General features: G+C 44.0%; 1 protein-coding gene across 2 annotated transcripts in view; it reads left to right on the forward strand.

Moving 5' to 3' along the window:
* Positions 1-22,109, forward strand: part of kcnab1a (potassium voltage-gated channel subfamily A regulatory beta subunit 1a) — a 190,328-nt gene that overhangs the window by 164,963 nt on the left and 3,256 nt on the right. For both annotated transcript variants that reach the window (XM_056283409.1, XM_056283410.1), the window contains 3 exons: positions 10,571-10,656; positions 18,866-18,986; positions 19,987-20,081. In XM_056283409.1, coding sequence (XP_056139384.1) covers positions 10,571-10,656; positions 18,866-18,986; positions 19,987-20,081 — 302 coding nt within the window. The remainder of the gene's footprint in view (positions 1-10,570; positions 10,657-18,865; positions 18,987-19,986; positions 20,082-22,109) is intronic.

Below are 22,109 nucleotides of genomic sequence, written 5' to 3' on the forward strand. Positions count from 1 at the left end.
GCGTCTTCTGTGAATTGTCATGTTTTAGTTCTTCGTGGTTCGCACAATGTGATTGTATGTTTCAAACAAAGTGGATCTGGGAAATGAAGTGTCGATTCGCTGGAAATGAATAGTTGATTCAGGAAATGAAGGGAAATGAATTGATTCACGACACATTTTTAAAATAACAATTTTTAATTGTTGGCTTGGGGGACGCTATCAAGTCTTTTCAAGTCAAAAGCCTCAAGTCCAAGTGAAGTCATGAGTCATTTGTGTTGAAGTCAAAGTCGATTTTTAAGTATTTTTAGATTTTGTCGTTGAGTCTAAAGTCATCAAAATTGTGACTCGAGTCTGACTCAAGTCCAAGTCATATGACTCGAGTCCACACCTCTGGTTTCTACCAGCCAACAGAAAGGACATTCAGTAGAAACAGTGTGATAAATCACAGAAATAAAAGAATTCACTGCAACAGCGCCATGTAATATTCTCCACTGTATGTCACCTGTGTGCTTGTTTAAAGGCAGTTTATAGAGGACTCTCCAAACTGGCTTCACAGTGTTGCTGATGCCAAGTTTTTCCCTTCAAACTGTATCCATTTTCCATTCAACTTATTTTTATTTAAAACTTTAACACAACATCTGTAGATTGTTTTTCCATTCACAGTTTGCAGATCTAAGTCTTCTCTCTGTGTGACATCCAGTAATAAACCAGAACAACAGTCTAAATTTGGTAACAGTCCAATATCTGGAAACGGATCCACTTCACCTGGAAACTCCTCACCTTCCCAAAGCATTTTTCAGCAGTTCATTATGTGCTTTTGTTAATTTTGCAGTCCAGCCATTTAAAATGGTCCTCTCATGGTGAACAGATTTCATTCTAATCAGTGCAGCCACAGTTTCAGTGTTCATAAATCCAGGTCCAGTTGCATCCACTCTCTGTCTGAGAATTGTAGCACCAGCAGAGCAGAGAGTGTGTTGGAGGCCTGGTGTTCCATTGCCCTGTATGTCCATTCTGGATCTACTAATAACAGGCTCTTCCAGTAACCAGTACAGGGAGACTGATGGCTCCAAATGTCTCTTTTTGAAAAGGTGGCAAGCCTTAAAAGCTCCCGTGTAAAAATCAGGCAAAGAGGACAAATTTAAACACATAGAATCCATTAAAAACAAAGCAGTTTCAAGTCTTACCTGCTCTTCTCAAAATGCTACTTGCAAACTCCTTCCACACAGTCAGATATTTCTGTGCAGATTGGAAATGAAAAGTTGCCACTCTTCTTGCTAGGTGTACCAGGCCTTGACCCTCCTCTTCCTTTGGTAAGTTAAGCACACTTTGGGGTACCCAATGCATCTTATCCCCCCAAAAAAAGATCTACTAAAACTGCTTATAATTTTGGTAGTAAACCAGTAGATGGTTCCATACACACTAAACGATTCCATAGTGCTGATGTTACAATATTATTGACGACTAGAGCTCTTCCTCTAAAAAAAAATCTGAGAGGGCAGCCATTTCCACTTGTTTAACCTTTCCTTCATCTTCTCTAACATGCCCTCCCGGTTTCTCTTAGCCATCTGTTCATTACCAAGATAAACACTCAAATATTGATGCCATCTTTTTTCCATCCCAAACCCCCCAAGTAAAACTGGAAGACCAGCAAACCAGTTTCCAACTGCCAGTGCTTTACTTTTTCTCCAGTTTACCTTTGCAGCAGGAATAAGACCAAAGTCAAACACAATTTTGTCAATAATATTCATTTCAAATTAGCTTATAATCAGGATCATGACATCATCAGCATAAGCAGATAAAACAGGAGCAGTATTAAAACCTGGTAAAACCAAACCATCAATACAGGATTTCATTTTGTGTAACAAGTATTCAATTGGTAATGCATAGGGCATTCCAGATAGAGAGCAGCCCTATCTGACACCTCTGTGTACTGTGAAAGGAACACTCAGCCCCCCATTCATCTTCAATACACTCTAAATGTCTCGGTACAAAACCTTGATCGTAGCAATGGACGTGGGCTGAGACCAAGCCGCTCCAAAACCTTCCAGAAATAAAGGTGTTCAACCCTGTCAAATGCTTTTCCTTGGTCTGAGATGAGACAAAGTGTGTTCCCAAAGAACTAGAGACATCCAAAACATCCCCAATTAAAGACACATTGTCTATGATGGACCTACTAGGCACACAATAAGTCTGGTCCAGATGAACTACTTCATCCATCGTGTTTCAACTGGTTAGCCAGAGCCTTGGACAAGATTTTATAATCTGAGCAGAGGAGGGAGGATGAATGCCAGTCTTTAATGTCCCGAAGGTCTCCTTTCTTCAGCAGCAGAGTAATGACTGTGCTCCTGCAGCTCAGAGGCAGAGTCAGATTTTCAAAACTTTCATTGAAGACCTCCATAAGGTCTCGACCAAGTTCATCCCAGAAGGTCTTATAAAACTCAATAGGAAGACCATCAATGCCCAGGGCTTTTCCTCCTTCCATCCCCTGAAGGGCTGCATACAGCTCCTCTAAAACCAGTGGCTCCTCAAGCTCAGGATGGTCATCTCTGGACACTGGGCAAACCATCAAAAAAACACTCAAACAACCATTCATTCTCCACATACTCTGTTTTGTACAGCTCAGAGTCAGAACTGCACTGCCTGTCTTCGGATTCCGTGAGGTTCTGTGAGCTCTTCTCCATCCCATGACATTAAGGTTTGGGATGTATCTGCTCTGTCCATTCTTCTTCTCCAATCCATAGACAGACTTGGATGGTGCATCCATCTCATTGATGCTCTAGAAACATGAGCAAACAAGTGCTCTCTGAGCTTTAGGTCCACTAACAAAAGATTTCTGGATTTGAGAGCTTCAAGATGCAGTCGATTTCCTGTGGACTCGATTAAATCTTAGGGTTCCACAATCTCAATCTCTAGAGCTCTCAATGATCTAGTAATATTTTGTGTGACATTCAGAGTGCATTGCTGACAGAGCTGCTTGATTTTAACCTTGCCAAAGTCCCACCACAGTCGCAAAGAAGCAAAACTGTTCTTTTCGGATCTATAAATCCTCCAGAAAAGGATAAAAACATCTTTAAAATTAGCATGACACAGTAGATTGGTATTGATATGCTAGAATGCACTCTGTTTTTTTTACTTTTGTAATAAAAGCACTGCCGACTACTAAAGAGTGATCCCTAAAATGGGACATCCAGGTGGCATGGCGGTCTTTTCTGCTGCCTATCAACACGAGGATCACCGGTATGAATCCCCGTGTTACCTCCGGCTTGGTCGGGCATCCCTACAGACACAACTGGTCGTGTCTGCGGGTCAGAATCGGAAGCCGGATGTGGGTATGTGTCCTGGTCGCCGCACTAGCGCCTTCTCTGGTTGGTCGGGGCGCCTGTTTGGGGGAGAGGGGGAACTGGGGGGAATAGCGTGATCTTCCCATGTGCTTGCTATGTCCCCCTGGTGAAACTCTTCACTGTCAAGTGAAAAGAAGCGGCTGGCAAATCCACATGTATTGGAGGAGGCACGTGGTAGTGCGCAGCCCTCCCTGGATTGGCAGAGGGGATGGAGCAGCGACCGGGACGGCTCATAAAATAGGATAATTGGCCAAGTACAATTGGGGAGAAAAAGGGGGGGAAATCAACACACAAAAAAAAGAGTGCTCACTAAAATGTTCAGGTGACATGCTGCACAGCTTAAAAACGCTAAAATGATGTTTGAAACAATAAAACATATCTAGGCTAGCTAGGGAAATAAAATTTTCTCTTTTATGAGCCCAAGTGTACTGTCGGTCTTCACTTTGCAACCTTCTCCAAATGTTCACTAAGTCATGTGTTTTAATGACATTATTAATTTCTCTTTGATAGGCAGCATGAGGTTCAACATGATTCCTGTCTAAAGAATAATTTTGAGTACAATCAAAATCACCTCCTAAAAGCAAAAGTCATCTAAGCTACAACAGACAAAGTGTCACAAAGTCTTTATAAACTGGACTCTATATGAGCCAACATTTGGAGCATATCCATTGATAAATGTGAATGTGAAACACTCAAACTTGGCTCTGACTGCCATCATTTTTCCCTCTATCACTTCTTTAAGTTCATAAGAAATTAGCAGGAACTTTTTGGAGAAGAGAACAGATACTCAACAGCTACAGTGCTTTTGTTTTTTGTTTTTCATGCCCTTTTGTATCTGTTTAAGTCAGAGAGTACTGCTGGCGTCGTGTGTGGCTGCTCCTTATGCCTCTCATACCCCCCTTCCCATCCACCCTTGTATGTCTGTGTTATGTTTATCTGTTTTCTTGTTTCACCACCGTTTATTGTAAAGCAACTTTGAGTGTTAGAAAAGTGCTATATAAGTTTGATTTATTATTATTATTATTATTATTATTACTCCTCCACTGATTAAGGTTAAAGAGCTTAAAATGCATCCAGCGTTGCCAGGTAATTTTTCTGGGGCTTAAGCCCCAAACGTTTTGACTATAGCCCCGACTATAATTTCAAATGTAAGCCTATGTGAAGCCCGACAAAAAATATAATGTGTGTGAATGTCCAATAGTCTTTGTAACATAACAGCCTGTCAAAATAAATGCAGGTCTCTAAACTAACTCCATGGTGTGTGTGTGTGTGTGTGTGTGTGTGTGTGTGTGTGTGTGTGTGTGTGTGTGTGTGTGTGTGTGTGTGTGTGTGTGTGTGTGTGTGTGTATGTGTGTGTGAAAAAAAAATTAGTATTCCAATAAACTAATGTTAACATAAGTACGTTTAACTTTTTTTTCTCTAGCCTGGTGCTGTAGCATGCCAGTAAATGTTTGATGATAGCAGCTGTGAAGTCTTCTCAATACTAACACTAATTACTAACAACTACTAATATTTTTAACATCACAATTCATAATTAATCTGGAGAGTAAACAGCAGTTTTTGAGGGACACATTTCAATTTTTCAAGTGATTACGCCATGTACTTTGAATGTAAATAAGGTGCCAGGGTGCATAAAAAAAGCATCAGAATAAAGCTTGTTCATCAAAAAAAAAAAATCCAGGGGAGGATCCTCCTGGACCCCTCTACAGGAGTCCAGGCGGTGTTATTACCTAATGCAGTGTTACAGTCCTCAAATGCTGGAAATGCCCCTGCCTCCGGTCAGTTTCACTAGACCTGTCACTGTGTGTTTCCTAGACAAACATCACATCAACACTTTTCAGCTTCATCAACTCATGTAGCTGCATCCTTTTCCTGATGCCACTGGCTCCATTTAAATTCAATGAGCCAAGTTTAAAATCATTCACTGAGAATGAAATAAAATAAAAAGGAGAAAACCAGACAGTACATACGGACTGACAAAAAGAAACGTTTAGCTTGATTCCTCTCTAGCTTCTTCAATCAGCTCTTACCTGACCGTCACCACTGTTTTCTTTAATCTGTATATGTTCTGCTCAGTAAAAACCCCTTCTCCTTTAATCTTCCCTTTTGCTCTGACCGAGTTAAGAAAGCCACTTTATCTGAAAAGTAATTTTCCACTTTCATTCCTTTTGCCTTCTGTGTTTTATATAGGAACTGTTTTATTTTCCCAACCCCATAAGTCTGCTCACTCACACTGTCTGTATCAAAAAAGTCTTTATCATTGGCGTCACACTCCACCATTTCCCCCCTGTCTCTTTCTGTTTTTCTTTGCTGATTGTCGCCTTCTTTGTTGTTGAACCACTATTATTGATATCAAATTTTCTTTTCTGATGAATGCCAATCAGACTGCTCTCCTCATCTACCATAATCTATGTCCACTCTTTCTGCCAGATTCTCCTCTGGCCCGGCCTCAGCTGTTTTACTGTCATCCTTCTCCTCCTCCCCGTCAGTGTTTTCATCACCACCACCTGTCTCACTGCTCTGAGGCTCACTTGCCTCCTTTCCTTCATCACTGATGACTTCACTCTTTTTCTCTAACACCTCCAGTTCTTTCCTTTTCCACCATCACCATTGTTGTCTCCACCTGTCTCCTCCTCCCTTTCCTTCATCTCAGGTCTGCTTCTTGCGCCTTGTCTTTCTGCCCTGATGTTCCCTCTCCAGTAGTCCGATCAGAAGTTTTTTGAAGTAGCGAACAAAATATCAAACCCATCAAAATACGGCAGTGGTTTGCGCTGTCGCTCACAGCAAGAAAGTCGTGGGTTCAAACCCCGGGGCTGTCCAACCTTGGGGGGGGGTCATCCCAAGTCGTCCTCTGTGTAGATTTTGCATGTTCTCCCCTTGTCTGCGGTGGGTTTTCTCCGGGTGCGCCGGTTTCTCCCACCATCAAAAAGACATGCATGTTAGAGTTAACACTCCTGTCTGTGCCCCTGACCGAGGCATGGCAAGATGAACTGGAGTTGGCCCCTGGGTGCTGCACAGCAGCTGCCCACTGCTCCTAGTTACACAGCTAGGGAATAAATAAAGTATCTCCAAAAAAAAAAAAATCAAGCTCAATTCTCAGCCGAAAAGACAAGTTTAACTCCTCATTGCTGTTGTTCAGAATAATTGTCTCCTGTGGGACACCACATGTTTATGCAAAGGAGACTTACACCCAGATAAGATTTTGTAATGAGGTATACTATTTTACCATGTCTGGAAAGCTGTCTTTCCCACACTTCATCTCTGGTGAACAGGGGGACATTAGACAGAATCACCTTCCTGGTCGGGGAAGCCAGAGGCAGCACCAGCACATACGTGTCATTCATTACAATGCCGCTTGTGATGATGGCGTTAACCTGCTCTGCCTCATCCACAAAAATCGCCACCGCTCCATTCATTCTGGTCACAGATTTAACACTGTTGGGTCCGGGTCCGCAATGGTGTAGTGGTCTAAGCATCGGCTTTGTGTCGATGCAGTTGCCGACCGGGGTTCGCGCCCCGGTCTCGTCAGATCCGACTATGGCCGGATTCGATGAAGCAGCAATAATTGGCAACGCTGTCCTTCGGGAGGAGGGCGGAGTCGGCTTGTGTTCGTCACAGGAATGCGTCTCTGGGTGCGTCGGAAAAAGCAGTGGTCAGCCTGGATTTGCCTTGTCACGGAAGTGGCGAAGGCGTCTCCTTCGAGACTGCCGGCCGGAGAGATGCAGTTGGCGAACACATGCAGTATGAGGGTGGGTGCTTGAACTAAAATAGGGAGCGACTGGCCACTAAATTGGGAGGAAAGGGAAAAATCAGAAATAAATCTATATAAAAAAGAGAGAGAGAAAAAAACAGTCGGCCCCAACAACCTCTGCCACCGCTAACCGACACTCCTTCACTGAACAGGAGAAACTAGACACATCTTAATTCCGTGTTTCCTCATCAGCTTGGAGAGATCCATGATGCCAAACAGTGAAAGTACTGCCTGACACAAAGTATACAAAACCAACCCAACAAACACTAACAAAACTAAACAACTAACCAATAGAAATACACACCACAATAATGTAACACAATATGAAAAAAAGGAGAAAGTTAGTAAAACTCACTCTGTAGATCAACACTCATGCCACTCTCCTGCTTCCAATCCCAGCATGCACTCGGAGAGAGAGCGAGCTATGCCCTTTTTCCACGACATGGTCCCAGCTCAACTTGACTCGACTCAACTCGCAGAGTGTCGTTCTCCATTACCGTAACAGTACCCCGTCAGTGTAGGTGGTCTGCATTGAGTTTGGTACCCGCTCCAGTTTTTTTGGAACCTCGACAAAGGTGGTACCAGAAAAGTGGTAACAGGTACCAAAATGCCGGTACTTTACAGTAATGGAAAACGAAAAAGTCGAATCGAGTTGAGCTGGTACCATGTAGTGAAAAAGGGGCAATAGAGGAGGGGATTTTTTTTTCTTTTTGTCGATTACTGTGATAATTATTTGTACAGGATGGCATTTGCTGAGGCATCGGTGTCTCAGGCTGATAATTTACTAAGTTGCCTCTTTTAAACACAGCAGCAGCAAAAGAGATGAATTCAAGACCTTCTGCTCGCTTCTATGTTGTTCTATACAGCACGTATAGGCTCATCTTCTTCGACCTCTCCTTTGTTGTCTGGTATTTCTTCTTTGTTGACATTGATTTCTATGTCATCCTCCTCCACTTTTTCTTCATTATCTTCTTTGTCGTGTCCTTCTACTTCTTTTTTGTGGTCATCTTCCTCTACTTTGTCTTTGTCATCTTCTTCATTGTTGTCGTCTTCCTCTTCGTGATTAGTTTTCTCTTTCTTTGTCTCCTCTGTGTTTTCCATTATTAATCCCTCACATTCTGTGGCCTTTACAAGGGAACAGCCAGAAATAAATTAGCCAATGTGGAAACTGAAGCAAGTGTAGGGTGGTGATGAATAACCCTAATGGCAACAGTAATCTAAGTTTTTGTTGGCCCAGAGTGCCGCTGGCTCGCATCCTCCACAAAGTTAAGGCTAATTGCGCCATTAAAAATACATAGGCTTGAGTGTGATTAGAGGGCTTTACTATGTGAGGTTGTTTATTTGTCCCAGGAGTCATTGCGGGATTGGTGATGAGTCTCGGCAAGTAAAAAGAGACCTGAGGAAATGGGCAGCCTTCGAAACTTATTCAGTGCATGGATAAAACTGAAACAACAAAGGTGCTGTAGAGAGAAGAAATGTTTTAGTCCAACTGTTTTCTCATTCTCTTTGAGTCTTTTGTCATTGGCAAACCCATTAATAAACTCTCATCCACCCACGGTCTCTCTCTCCATCTATCTTTTCATCCCTTACTTGTTGCATTCTGTTTCAGCAAATATCCCACATCTCTTTCCTTAGTTTGGTCTTGCCATTTTTTGATTATTGTCGGTTCGGTATTGGTACAGCGCTGTGATGGATCTTCCCACATGTAAGAGGTATTACACAGTATTATAAAAGATGCTGGTGGTGATACTTCATCCCATTCATCCTTGGTGTTGGGGGAAAAAAAGGCTTTTTTTCCCTTTGGATCTCAGTTTGGTTTTCTGGTCTCCTTACGTAGACTACATCGTAGTGTCTGCCACTGTTCCCCCGTTATGTATAAATGCATACATCCCTGTGAGGAAGTTGCCTTGAGGGGGCCTGTCGTACTGCCATTATGTTAAAGTCTGCTCATATTTTATATAAGTGGTCTTGAAGTTTCCTCCCTGTCTTCATGATCGCATGTTTCAAAGATAAGTACACACAGAAGCCACAATAATCGCAAATAAGACAATGTTAAATGGATTTGGTTATCACACTCACTGCACTGTGGAAGATTTTGTGTGTGTGTGTGTGTATGTGTGTGTGTGTGAGAGAGAGAGAGAGAGAGACAGACAGAGAGAGAGACAGAGAGAGAGAGAGAGAGACAGAGAGAGAGAAAGCATGCCAGTAGGTGAAAGTGATCAACTAAAATAGGCTGAGTGCAGTTACCTTAGAAACAAGCCTCCATGCAGCCTTTCCCAAGGAGATAAAACTATCCATGGTGTTTCAGGCTTGTGTAGACATGTCAATCAAATTACCAACTTTCCTAAAAGATAGTTGAGTCATCAAAACTTCCCATTATTTCGACAGAAATGACTTTTGGGCTGTTTGAATACAAATATCCAGTACTTGTAATTGTTTTGATAGTTTTGTTTTTTTGGGTTTTTTTTTTTAATTATTATTATTTTTATCCCCCCTTTTCCCCCCAAATGTACCCGTCCAATTACCCCACTCTTCCAAGCCATCCCGGTCGCTACCCCACCCTCTCTGCCGATCCCGGGGGGTGCAGACTTTCACATGTCTCCTCCGATACATGTGGAGTTGCCGGCTGCTTCTTTTCACCTGACAGTGAGGAGTTTCACCAGGGGCATGAGAGCATCGTGCTGTTCCCCCCAGTCCCCCCCCGAACAGGCGCCCCGACTGACCAGAGGAGGCACTAGTGCAGCGATCAGGACACATGCCCACATCTGGCTTCCCACCCGCAGACAGGACTGTATCTGTAGGGATGCCCGACCAAGCCGGAGGTAACATGGGGACTCGAACAGGTGATCCCCATGTTGGCAGGCAACAGAGTAGACCGCTATGCTACCCGGATGCCCAAAGAGCTTTGAATGTTAATAATAAAAGTTTAAAGTTAATCCCCTATGATACAGGAAGGCTCCGTGATGGTAGGCAATGGAATAGACTGCCCCACTACCCGGACGCCTCGATATTTATTTATTTATTTATTTTTATGCCATTTGGGTCTGTGTAATTGAAGCACATTGGCCCATCTTTTTTTCAGTGATATTTTGAGTTTCTTCAGCCCAAACCATCTGGATGTATTCGAGGTGGACTGGGCTGGACAAATGTGTTTTCATGGTGGAGAGCAGAGTTCAGGGTGGAGTCGAGCGTTTCACTGTACTCATCTGAAAGTCAAAAACTGACATAAGAGCAAACAAGGCCTTTGTTTTTATTTTCAGTGAAGGGGGAGTTTTTGGATAGCTGCAAATGTGAACTTTTTTTGGGGGAAAATATTCATTATTCATAATTTTTAAGATTATATTCGGACTTCTGTTTTTTTCTTGCCACAGTATGTTTGTAAAGTCAGAGATCTCAAAGAGCAACAGAATATATCAGTCAATCAGCAGTGTGTATTTAGCTGACTTAATATCCTTATTCTTACTGTTGATTGTATGGCTATGTGATTGTGTCTGTTCAGAGATTGTGCGGGCCATGACCTATGTAATCAACCAGGGCATGTCCATGTACTGGGGAACCTCACGGTGGACTGCCATGGAGATCATGGTAAGTGGAGAAGAGCTTCTACCAAACATTTCCCAATAAGATGAATGTTTTTGTGCAGAGAAATGCTTATTTATCGGGGAAAACAAGTAACACAATATTTGTTGAGCCTGACAGAGCTAGTAGCCTGACACGTAATTATTACAATCACCATTAAAAAACATCCTTAACCTTTCTTAATCGATTCATTGTTAATTAAACGTACTATCAATAGCCAGAAACAGGGCTGTGACCCTAAGTTTGATCCTAACTTTTACACTATTTTTCAATATATGCTATGGACTTGTTTATAACGAGTATTTTTCAGCCGGAGAATGAAGAGGAAAAGGGAAGATGAGAGAGAACATGATAGCAATTCAACAATTTACCATCTCTGCCCCTCTCTCTCTCTCTCTCTCTCTCTCTCTCTCTCTCTCTCTCTCTCTCTCTCTCTCTCTCTCTCTCTCTCTCTCTCTCTCTCCTCCTCCATCATTTACTCTATCTTCAATCCAGAGTTACATGTTGACATCCACTCTCAGTGATCACAGTGAACGGCAGCAGATATCTTTACAGAACACTAACCCAGATGAAAGCCATGTAATTTAGATAGCATCGACAATGAAGGAGGATAAACACAGCTCCATGAGTATACGTGACAGGGGAGCAGTATAAATACACAAATTAATACGTCCAGACGTATACACAAACAAACACACACACATACATGCACACAAAGAGGCTTAAGGCAAATAACATGGGTGCTGGGTGGAAGGGCATCTTACGATGTGGAACTTGAGTGACACAACAGCTGTACACTAGTGTCATGCTCAATAGCTTCCTCCCCCTACTATTTTCTCACTCTGACGTAGGAGACAAGATAACAGAGCAGTATGCTAATGTTAAAAGGAAGTAACAAAGTGTGTATGTGTGTGTGTGTGTGTGTGTGGGAGCTTCCGGTGGGATTTCTGTTCTAATGAAGGACATACGGGAATCCGGATAAGAAGAAGGAAATGTTGAAATTGGAATATGACATTGAAGGATGGCGCTATGGAAAAATGAAAATAATAATACCGTAGCGACTGGGGAGGCGGTCACTGTGACTGTTGACGGCTCTGCGCTGCGGGAATGTGGGGGCTAATGGGACTGTTAATGTTCAACTTGTAATTGTTATTTGTGTTCAAATGTTGTGTTCATGTTTTGGTTGTTGTTTGGATGTTTGACTCGGACTGGGTAGGCGACCATTTGACTGACTGACTGTAGGATGTGACTAAGACTGGTGTTGTGAATAATGACCTTGTTGGTGGAAGCCATTGTTTGGCAACCGTGGGGAGGGGCAGAATAAAGGAGCACTCCTGGGGTCATGTGGTGTATGGGGTCATGCAGTGTATGAGACACAGGAGCTGCCATTCTAAAATGCATCCTTGCCTCTAGCCTCTCCTTCTCCATCAGTTCTGTTCAGTTCTGACAGTGTTAAAATTAAACAGCACTCTTGGGGTCGTGCGGTTTATGGGACACGAGAGTTGTGAATAAGAGATCTCTATCTCTATTCTTCCATGCCAGCTCGCCACATTGGTGTCAGAAATGGGAATGAGCGAAAGAATCGAGAGGGAGATCTGAGACTAGAGCGGGACATCGAGCAGACCCTATGGCTTTTGGAAAACCTAGCGTGGCAAAAGACGGAGCCCATCAGAGACCAGAGGTTTTCCACCCCGACCTGATGGCTTCAGTGCACCTTGGCGCCATCGCCCTTTGGAGGCCAGGAGGACCGGCGCTGGAGAGCAGCTTCCCGCCACCGTTGATCGCCCCCTGGAGGCCAGGAGGACCAGCACCAGAGAGCAGCTTCCTTCCACCGTCGATGGCCCCCTGGAGGCCAGTGAGCCAATCACCAAGCAAATGTCACTCAGCAAGCTCAGAGCCCCGGTGCAGCATCGGAGTACTGCTGCCGCCAGCGACAAGAGGAGTGGGGCAAGATGATGTCAACGGTGGCAGCCATCCAGACTGCCAGCAACAAGGAGACGTTGTTCCCATTGACCACGCAGTAGCAGGAGGCAGATGCAGCCCTTGTGCTGGTAGAGGGCTGTCTGGAGATAGGGTGGTGCCTGAGTGGACGGAGGTGTCGGCGCTGGGGCCCGAGGTGGGGGCAGTGGGGCAACTTTGAGCTCTACAATGGGTTGGTGTACCGGAGGGGGCAAGCTCCTGGACAAGGGAGTGGCCTCTTGCAGTTATTGGTGCCCCTTGTGCTCCGTCCCCAGGTTCTCCAGATGGTCCATGGATCGGTGGGGGCAGGGCACTATGGGACGCCAAGACCCTCCACTGCCTCTGAGGTCAGTTCTACTGGCCTGGCTGTCGACGCAATGTGGAGCTGCATGTGCACTGCTGCAACTCCTGCACCAGCAAGGCTTTGGCCGGCTCCGGAATGCGGGAAAAGAGGGCCTATGGCACACGGTGTTTTGGGTGGCCTCTTTGCCAGCAATTGCCCCCTGGACATTTGAGGGACTATGTCTTGGGTGATGGGGTCATCGGGGATGACTGACCCCTCAGGTGGGGGCTATGTAGTGACCAGGGGAAGTGGTCGCTCTGACTGTTGACAGCTCTGAGCTGGGGGAGCATGGGGGCTCATGGGACTGTTAATGTTCAGGTTGTAATTGTTATTTATGTGTTCAAATATTTTGTTCATGTTTTGGTTGTTGTTTGGATATTTGACTCGGACTGGGTAGGCGACCACTTGACTGACTGACTGACTGTAGGACTGTGACAAAGACTGGTGTTGTGAATAATGACCTTGTTGGTGGAAGCCATTGTTCAGCAACCATGGGGAGGGGCACTTCTGGGGGCGTGTCAGTGTATGGAACACAGGAGCTGCAATTCTAAAATGCATTCTTGCCTCTCCTTTCCCGTCAGTTCTGTTTGGTTCTGACGGAGTGTTAAAATTAAACAGCACTGTCGGAGTCATGCGGTGTATGGGACATGAGAGTTGCGAATAAGAGATCTCTATCTTTCCATTCCTCCTCGCCGGCTCGTCACAGTGCATTTTATTTAATGGTGCCTTCCATGACACTCAAGGTCATCATACATCAAATACAATCAGTAATAAAACATGCAATAAACAACAAAGCAATACAAAACATCAGTACAATTACCAGTAAAACACACAATAAGCAACAAGACCTGCTGATGAAGACCGCATAAAGTGAAAGGGAGTGTAAGTCTGAAGGAGGTCTGTGAGATAAGCAGGAGATAGATGATGAAGAACTTTGAATGTTAATAATAAAAGTTTAAAGTTAATCCTCTGTGACAGAAGAAGCCAGTTTAATTGAATCAGCAGGGGAGTGACATGTTCAGTGGACTTTGAACGTGTAATAATTCATGCTGCATGATTCTGGGTGAGTTGAGTTTGGTGAATAAATTTGTTGGGGATCCCTGCCAGGATCTCATTGCAGGAGTAGTCAATGCATGATGTGACCAAAGCATTTTTTTTTACTGCTTTTATTAACCCCCATGGGACAATTCTTTTTCCGCATTTAACCAATCCTAGCTGTGTAGCTAGGAGCAGTGGGTAGCCACTAGTGCAGCACCTGGATACCAATTCCAGTTTGTCTTGCCATGCCTCCATCAGGGGCGCAGACAGGATTATTAACCCTAACGTGCATGTCTTTTTGATGGTGGGGGAAACCGGAGCACCTGGAGAAAACCCATCGCAGACATGGGGAGAACATGCAAACTCCACACAGAAGATGACCAGGGATGACCCCCAAGGTTGGACAACCCCGGGGTTCGAACCCAGGACCTTTTTGCTGTGAGACGACAGCACTAACCACTGGGCCACCATGTCGCCATTGACTAAGACTTCTGTGGAGTGTTGTGTTAAAGCAGGGCATAGTCTGGATATTTTTCACAGATGGAAAAAGGCAATCCGGGAGACATTGTTTATATGAATGGAAAAGGAAAGGGTATTGTCCAGGATAACACAAAGGCTCTTAACCTTAGTGTTAGCCACACAACTCCAAACCTACCTACACTCCAACAACCTACTTGAACCCCTCCAGTCTGGTTTTCGCCCACTCCACAGCACTGAAACTGCACTCCTTAAAGTACTTAATGACCTCATCTCTGCTGATACTGGAGCCCTTAACATCCTCATCCTCCTCGACCTGAGTTCAGCCTTCGATACTGTGAGCCACAACATCCTGCTCACCAGATTGAAAGATGTCGGTATTGAAGGTACCGTACTCAGCTGGCTACAGTCTTACCTCTCCAACAGGTCACACTTCATCTCATTTCACAACCACTCCTCTGTTCCATACACAGTCACACAAGGTGTTCCCCAAGGTTCTGTACTCGGCCCACTCCTTTTCATCATCTACATCCTCCCTCTTGTTCAGATTCTCCGCCATTTCAACTTGGGACTTCCACTGTTATGCTGATGACACCCAGATATACCTCAGCACCAAATCCCCTCACAATCCACCCCTCTCTCACATCGACTCCTGTCTGTCTGCAGTTAAAGTCTGGATGCAGCAAAACCTCCTCAAACTCAACAGTGACAAAACTGAACTCATCTTCATTGGCTCCAAGTCCACTCTCAGCCAAATCAACAACCTTGCACTCACCATCGATGGCACTACTGTCTCCCTTTCCCCCCAGGCACGCAACCTTGGTGTGATCCTTGATCCCACCCTCTCCCTTGACCCACATATCCGCCAAATGGTCAAATCCTCCTTCTACCACTTTTGCAACATTGCAAAAATAAGGTCCTCTCTCACACGCCCTGCTGCTGAGATACTGATCCATGCCTTCATCTCCTCCCGCCTTGGTTACTGCAACTCACTCCTCTATGGCATCAGTGCTAGCTCTATCAAGAGACTCCAATTGGTCCAGAACGCATCCGCCCGACTTTTAACTTTCACCAAATCCTGGCACCACATCATCCCAGTCCTAAAAGACCTCCACTGGCTACCCATCTCCCACCGGATCAATTACAAACTCCTGGTTCTTACTTATAAAGCCCTTCACAAATTGGCTCCCCCATACCTCACCGATCTCCTCTCTCCCTACCAACCCTCTCGGTTCCTCAGATCCACCTCAGCCTCCCTTCTCTCTACCCCCAGGTCCAACCTCCGCGGCTTTGGTGATCGAGTCTTCTCCAGAGCAGCTCCCAGGCTCTGGAACTCACTTCCCCAAATCATTAGAGACTCAGAATCCCTCTCACTCTTCCAATCCCGTCTCAAGACACACCTTTTCTCCATTGCCTTCTCGTGCCCCCCCGTCCGCTCATACACCCCTGGTCTGGGGCAGGCTGGGGACTGAGCGCTTGACCTGCATCTTTGATTTATGTGATTTATGATGTTTGTTTTTCTTTCCCTTTATATCTGTCCAAGTCGGAGAGTACTGCTGGCGTCGTCTGTGGCTGCCGCTTCTCCCTCTCGTAGCCCCCCTTCCCATCCACCCCATGTGTCTGTGTTATGTTCATCTGTCGTCTTGTTTCACTCCATTTATTGTAAAGCGACTTTGAGTACTTGAAAAGCGCTATATAAGATTGATTTGTTATTATTGATTTATTATTAACCTGTGTCGACAGAGGTATGGTGGCTCCAGCAATGGGGAGTGAGCAAATATTAGTTTTGAGAGTTTAGATTTAGTGCCATGAGGAATAGCTCAGTTTTACTACTGTTGAATTTCAGATAATTGTTTGTCATCCATATCTGTAAATTATGGAGACAAGCAGTGAGGTTATTGGAGGGGAGAGTAGAAGTGGGCTTAGTGGACATAAAGCTGTGTATCATCAGTGTAACAGTGGAAATGGATACCATAATGCCAGAAGATTTTGCCAGGAGGGAGGAGGTAAATAATAAACTGGAGTGGCCCCAACACTGAACCCTGTGGAACTTCATGATGAACTATGAAGCTTTCTGACTGGTAATTCTGAATCTGTAAAAAAAAATGTGTCCTGTCTGCAAGGTAGGAGGCAAACCGCTGATGCATAATGTCCCCAACTCCAATGCTAGCCAGACAATCCATGAGGAGCTGATGGTATATATACTGCTCAAAAAAATAAAGGGAACACCTAAAAACACAATATAGACCTCGATGAATGAAATATTTCAGCTGAAAATCTTTATTTATTAGACAGAGGAATGTGTTTAGAGCAAAATAACCTAAGAATGATCAATGGAAATCAAAATCATTAGCCCATTAAGGTCTGGATTCAGAATCATACTCAAAATCAAAGTGGAAAATGAGAACATAGGCTGATCCAACTTCTGTGGAAATTCTTCAAGACGATTCAAAATGAGGCTCAGTAGTGTGTGTGGCCTCCACGTACCTGTATGCACTCCCTACAACGTCTGGGCATGCTCCTGATGAGACGACGGATGGTCTCCTGAGGGATCTCCTCCCAGACCTGGATCAGGGCATCGGTCAACTCCTGGACAGTCTGTGGTGCGACATCGCGTTGGCAGATGGTACGAGACATGATGTCCCAGAGGTGCTCGATTGGATTCAGGTCTGGGGAACGTGCAGGCCAGTCCATAGCATCAATGCCCTCGACATACAGGAACTGCTGACACACTCTGGCCACATGAGGACGAGCATTGTCATGCATGAGCAGGAACCCAGGGCCCACTGCACCAGCATAGCGTCTGACAATGGGACTGAGGATCTCATCCCGGTACCTAATGGCAGTCATGGTACCTCTGGCTAGCACGTAGAGGTCTGTGCGGCCCTCCAAGGATATGCCTCCCCAGACCATCACTGACCCACCGCCAAACCGGTCATGCTGGAGGATGTTGCAGGCAGCAGAACGTTCTCCACAGCGTCTCCAGACTCTCTCACATCTGTCACATGTGTTCAGTGTGAACCTGCTCTCATCTGTGAAGAGCACAGGGCGCCAATGGCGAATCTGCCAACCAAGATGTTCTCTGGCAAAGGTCAATCGGGCTGCACGGTGTTGGGCTGTGAGCACAGGCCCCAATTGTGGACGTCGGGCCCTCATACCATCCTCATGCATTCTGTTTCTCACTGTTTGAGCAGAAACCTGCACATTAGTGGCATGTTGAAGGTCGTTTTGTAGGGCTCCGGCAGTGCTCCTCCTGTTCCTCCTTGCACAAAGGACCAGATAGCGGTCCTGCTGCGGGGTTGTTGTCCTCCTGCGGCCCCCTCCACGTCTCCTGGTGTACTGGCCTGTCTCCTGGTACCTCCTCCATGCTCTGGACACTGTGCTGGGAGACACATCAAATCTTCTTGCCACAGCACGCATTGATGTGCCATCCTGGATGAGCTGCACTACCTGAGCAACTTCTGTAGGTTGCAGATACCGCCTCATGCCACCTCTAGTGGTGAGTGCACTAGCAAAATGAAAAACTAACCAAAGATCGGCCAGAAAAGATGAGGACAGGCAAATGGTCTGTGGCCACCACCTGCAAATCCATTCCTTTTATAGGGGTTGTCTTGCAAATTGTCTAATTTCCACCTGGTGGAAATTAGACAATTTACCAACAGGTGAAATTGATTCACAAATCAGTGTTGCTTCCTAACTGGACAGGTTGATATCTCAAAAGTGTGATTGACTTGGAGCTACATTGCATTTTGAGCAGTGTAGTATCAAAGGCTGCGGTGAGGTCAAGGAGGATGAGGATAGAGAGTAGACTGGAATCAGCTGCACGAAGGAGGTCATTGGTAATCTTAACCAGGTGCTATGTTCTGTGCTATGTTTGGGGTGAAAGCCAGATCTGGAGTTGAGATGCAACTATCCTCTCAAAATGATGATTTGATGACGCATACAATGTCTTGCTTTTGTATTGTGTCTTTCTCCTACTAGTGAATTATCATTGACCAATATCGTCTTTCTTCTATCCCTCTTTATATGTTCTGATTTCATTTCTCAAATTTTTGGTGATTATCATCCTTATTATATTATATATATTTCTTTCTTTGTGTTTGTAAGTAATCCTCTCTAAAAACCCTTTCATGGCCACTGCAAAAGACAAAAAAAAAACAAAAGACAAAACAAAACAGCTGTGGAAAAACTACCAAACATATGGAGTCCACTTTAGGCCATCCTCCTTTCCCTTCTCCAGCCTCCTCCTACATCCTCAGTCTTTCCTCTCCATCACCATTCTCCCTCTTCTTTTGCTCCCATTATCTTTCTCCTTTTCTCTTCTAACCTCCTCCTCTCCCATGTTTGATGCAAGACCATAACAACTTGTCTGTTCTCCCCCCCCCCCCACTCCTTTAGGAGGCCTATTCTGTGGCCAGACAGTTTAACCTGATCCCTCCAGTATGTGAGCAGGCAGAGTACCATCTCTTCCAGAGAGAGAAGGTAGAAGTGCAACTGCCTGAGCTTTACCACAAGATAGGCAAGTGTCCTTGGAGATTTATTTTCTTATACTAAATAACTCATCAAACTCCTTGCTTGTTTTGTAGCACGTGAATTCCATGATCAGTTCCTCCCTCTAGCAGGGAGAACTACAAAGGAGGTATAGCAGCCATTGTCACTTGTGTACCATCAGCTCAGCAGTAAACAGTTCCCATCCTTGTGAAAATGGCATCCGCTGACCAAAGCTAACACAGGCAATCTTATGTATTACAAACTACATCAAATTTTATGGGAACACTGTTCTACAGGAATACTGTTTGTAGAATTGGTAGATTAGCTGTCCAACAGAAGCACGGTCATCATGTTTCAACCCTTTTTCCTGGTTGAGTAGGAATGTGTTTTCCACTGCACCAGTGTGTCCTACCTGGTTAAAACTTTCAATAGCGGAAAATGAAGAATGTCTCCAACCATGGTTAACATGCCAGTTAGTATTATGTAACCTGACTACATGGTCCAGAAAGATAAAATAACTACTTATCAATGTAGAGAAAACCTGGATTTCAGCTTTAAATTGTAATACAAAAAGCAGTTGTGGTGGGGCAGTCAGTCTAAGCATTATGGTAAGGCACAATATGAACATCCTTAGCCAGCTCATGCGCAACTAATTTTTATTTCCAAGTTAGACCTAAATTGTCTTCAAAATGCAAATACGTAGACAGCCATGAGAAGATATAGACCCTACTACTCCCATTCTTGATATTTCTCCGCTTGAATGGACCGATATACATTACATTACATTACAGTCATTTAGCCGACGCTTTTATCCAAAGCGACTTACAATAAGTGCATTTAATGTAGGAAAAGGATATAATGTACCTAAGCTTTGTAAATGAAAAAATATTGATATCATGCTTGTAGATTTTTTTTTTTACTCTGTGGCACTGCTTTTCCCCTGTCACACGTTGTTTTTTTTCTACATACTTTCTAAATTTGTCTAAAACTCCCTCTGATACCTTGTTGCATGCGTCCTGTGGTATTAGGAGTGGGAGCCATGACATGGTCTCCACTGGCGTGTGGCATCATCACTGGGAAGTACGAAAATGGCATTCCCGAATCCTCCAGGGCCTCAATGAAGGTGAGTAAACCAGCTTTACAAAAGATGAGGATTGCCTTATTTTGTTGTACTATATTTTATGAATTAGCTATTTTCTAAATTCTATTCTAACTGACTTGACCTGGCTCAAGTCTCCCTGCTCAAGTAAATATGAAGAGGGCTTATTGGAGGGTTGAGCTTGTCGAGAAAAAAATAGACCAATTTTTTTTTAAATTCTTTTTTTAGATTTTTTTCCCTCTTTTTCTCCCCAATTGTACCTGGCCAACTACCCCACTCTTCCGAGCCATCCCAATTGCTGCTCCACTCCCTCTGCTAATCCAGGGGGGGCTGCAGACTACCACATGCCTCCTCCGATACATGTGGAGTTGCCAGCGGCTTCTTTTCACCTGACAGTGAGGAGTTTTGCCAGGGAGTTGTAGTGCATGGGAGGATCACGCTATTCCCCCCAGTTCGCCCTCCCCCCGAATAGGCGCCCCAACCAACCAGAGGAGGTGCTAGTGCAGCGACCAGGACACATACCCACATCTGGCTTCCCACCCGCAGACACGCCTAATTGTGTCTGGGACTCAAACCAGCAAGCCCTGTGTTGGTAGGCAATGGAATAGACCGCTACGCTACCCAGATGCCCCAAAAAGATACCAAATTAAACATGGGGAGCATCATGTACAATCACATAAGAATTTTTTACTTAAAAGTGACAAAATTAATTACTTAAGTAACAAAATTAATATTTAACTGGAGCTTAACTGGAAGGTTTTTCTGGGAATACTGTTTTAAAGCGGATGGTTCATAGTGTGAGAAAGCAGCATGGTACAATAACTTGATATGCCTCAGTGAGTCACATTCTATTACTTTTTCAATTTTTTAACCATATTTGTGTTGGATTTCTTTCTCGGCAAAGAGTATGGCGTGAAGAATAACAGGGAATGGGTGGGGTTGGTTGCACTATGTACCAAAGACCCAAAGCACAAAGTTTCCAGCTTATGGTATACATTTCCTACAGCGGCATACCTCTGTACAATCATTAAGAAACACACTTCTGCACGCTTATATCAATACAAATACAATTAATGAAAAGAAAGGAATAAATGACATCGTGCCTCTAGCACCCTTAGCCCTACATTGTCATGTGTTGTATGTCCGGTCAGGCGTGTTAGATTATAGAATAACCTGAGAGCCCTGTAGTTCACATATCACATTCGTGATGACCCATTTCACTGACTTTAATTTGTTCGAAAACACCTTGAAACTTCAATAAATCAATAAGACAGGCTTTTATATGTGTCTCCACTTAATAAATAGCTTTTATGCACCAATGATTTACATCTAGCCCCTCTGTTGACATATGTGGGTTTTTCACATTACGTTTATGTTATACGCATATGCATTACACATATGAAGTGCTTTTATTGAACAACAAATGTCAATGCATGCCCCTGTCATGGAGGACAAATATAAATTCGACGAGGCACAGACTGGTGCTGGAGCTGTACTTCTACTACTACTACAACTACTACGAATACTACTGAGTGAAAAGAGAGCATATAGTACATAGCTTATATCTGGTGGTGACCCATTTCATGTAGCTTTAGAGCAGTTTCCTTGAAGGATGCTCGATACTAAATCTTGTCATAGCACATGGCATGAAACAAGTGACATCATTCCTCTTTGAAAATATCCTTGTACAGCTGAATGGTTTTGTTACTTTTTTATTGTCAATGAAAGTCAGGGTTTTAATATATTCTTTGAAGTCGCATAAGAAACCAATAAAATTGGGGAAAACCTTTGTAAATCGGCATTTTACGAAGTGTGCCATACAAAATTAACAAATTCACAATAAATTCAATCTCTTGTTTTCCATGTTTGAAATACATAATGACACTTTTGCATTCAATTTGGATATTATCAATAATTTTACACAAGATATAATTTTCCATTCGGGCCCAAAAAGTAATCAAGTGTATACAATGGTAAAATAAATGTGTTAAAGATTCTGGTTCATCATTACAAAAGCTACACTTGTTATCAATGTCTAAGTATTTGGAGAAA

Source organism: Lampris incognitus, chromosome 7, assembly GCF_029633865.1.
Source record: "Lampris incognitus isolate fLamInc1 chromosome 7, fLamInc1.hap2, whole genome shotgun sequence".
NCBI classification, from domain to species: domain Eukaryota; kingdom Metazoa; phylum Chordata; class Actinopteri; order Lampriformes; family Lampridae; genus Lampris; species Lampris incognitus.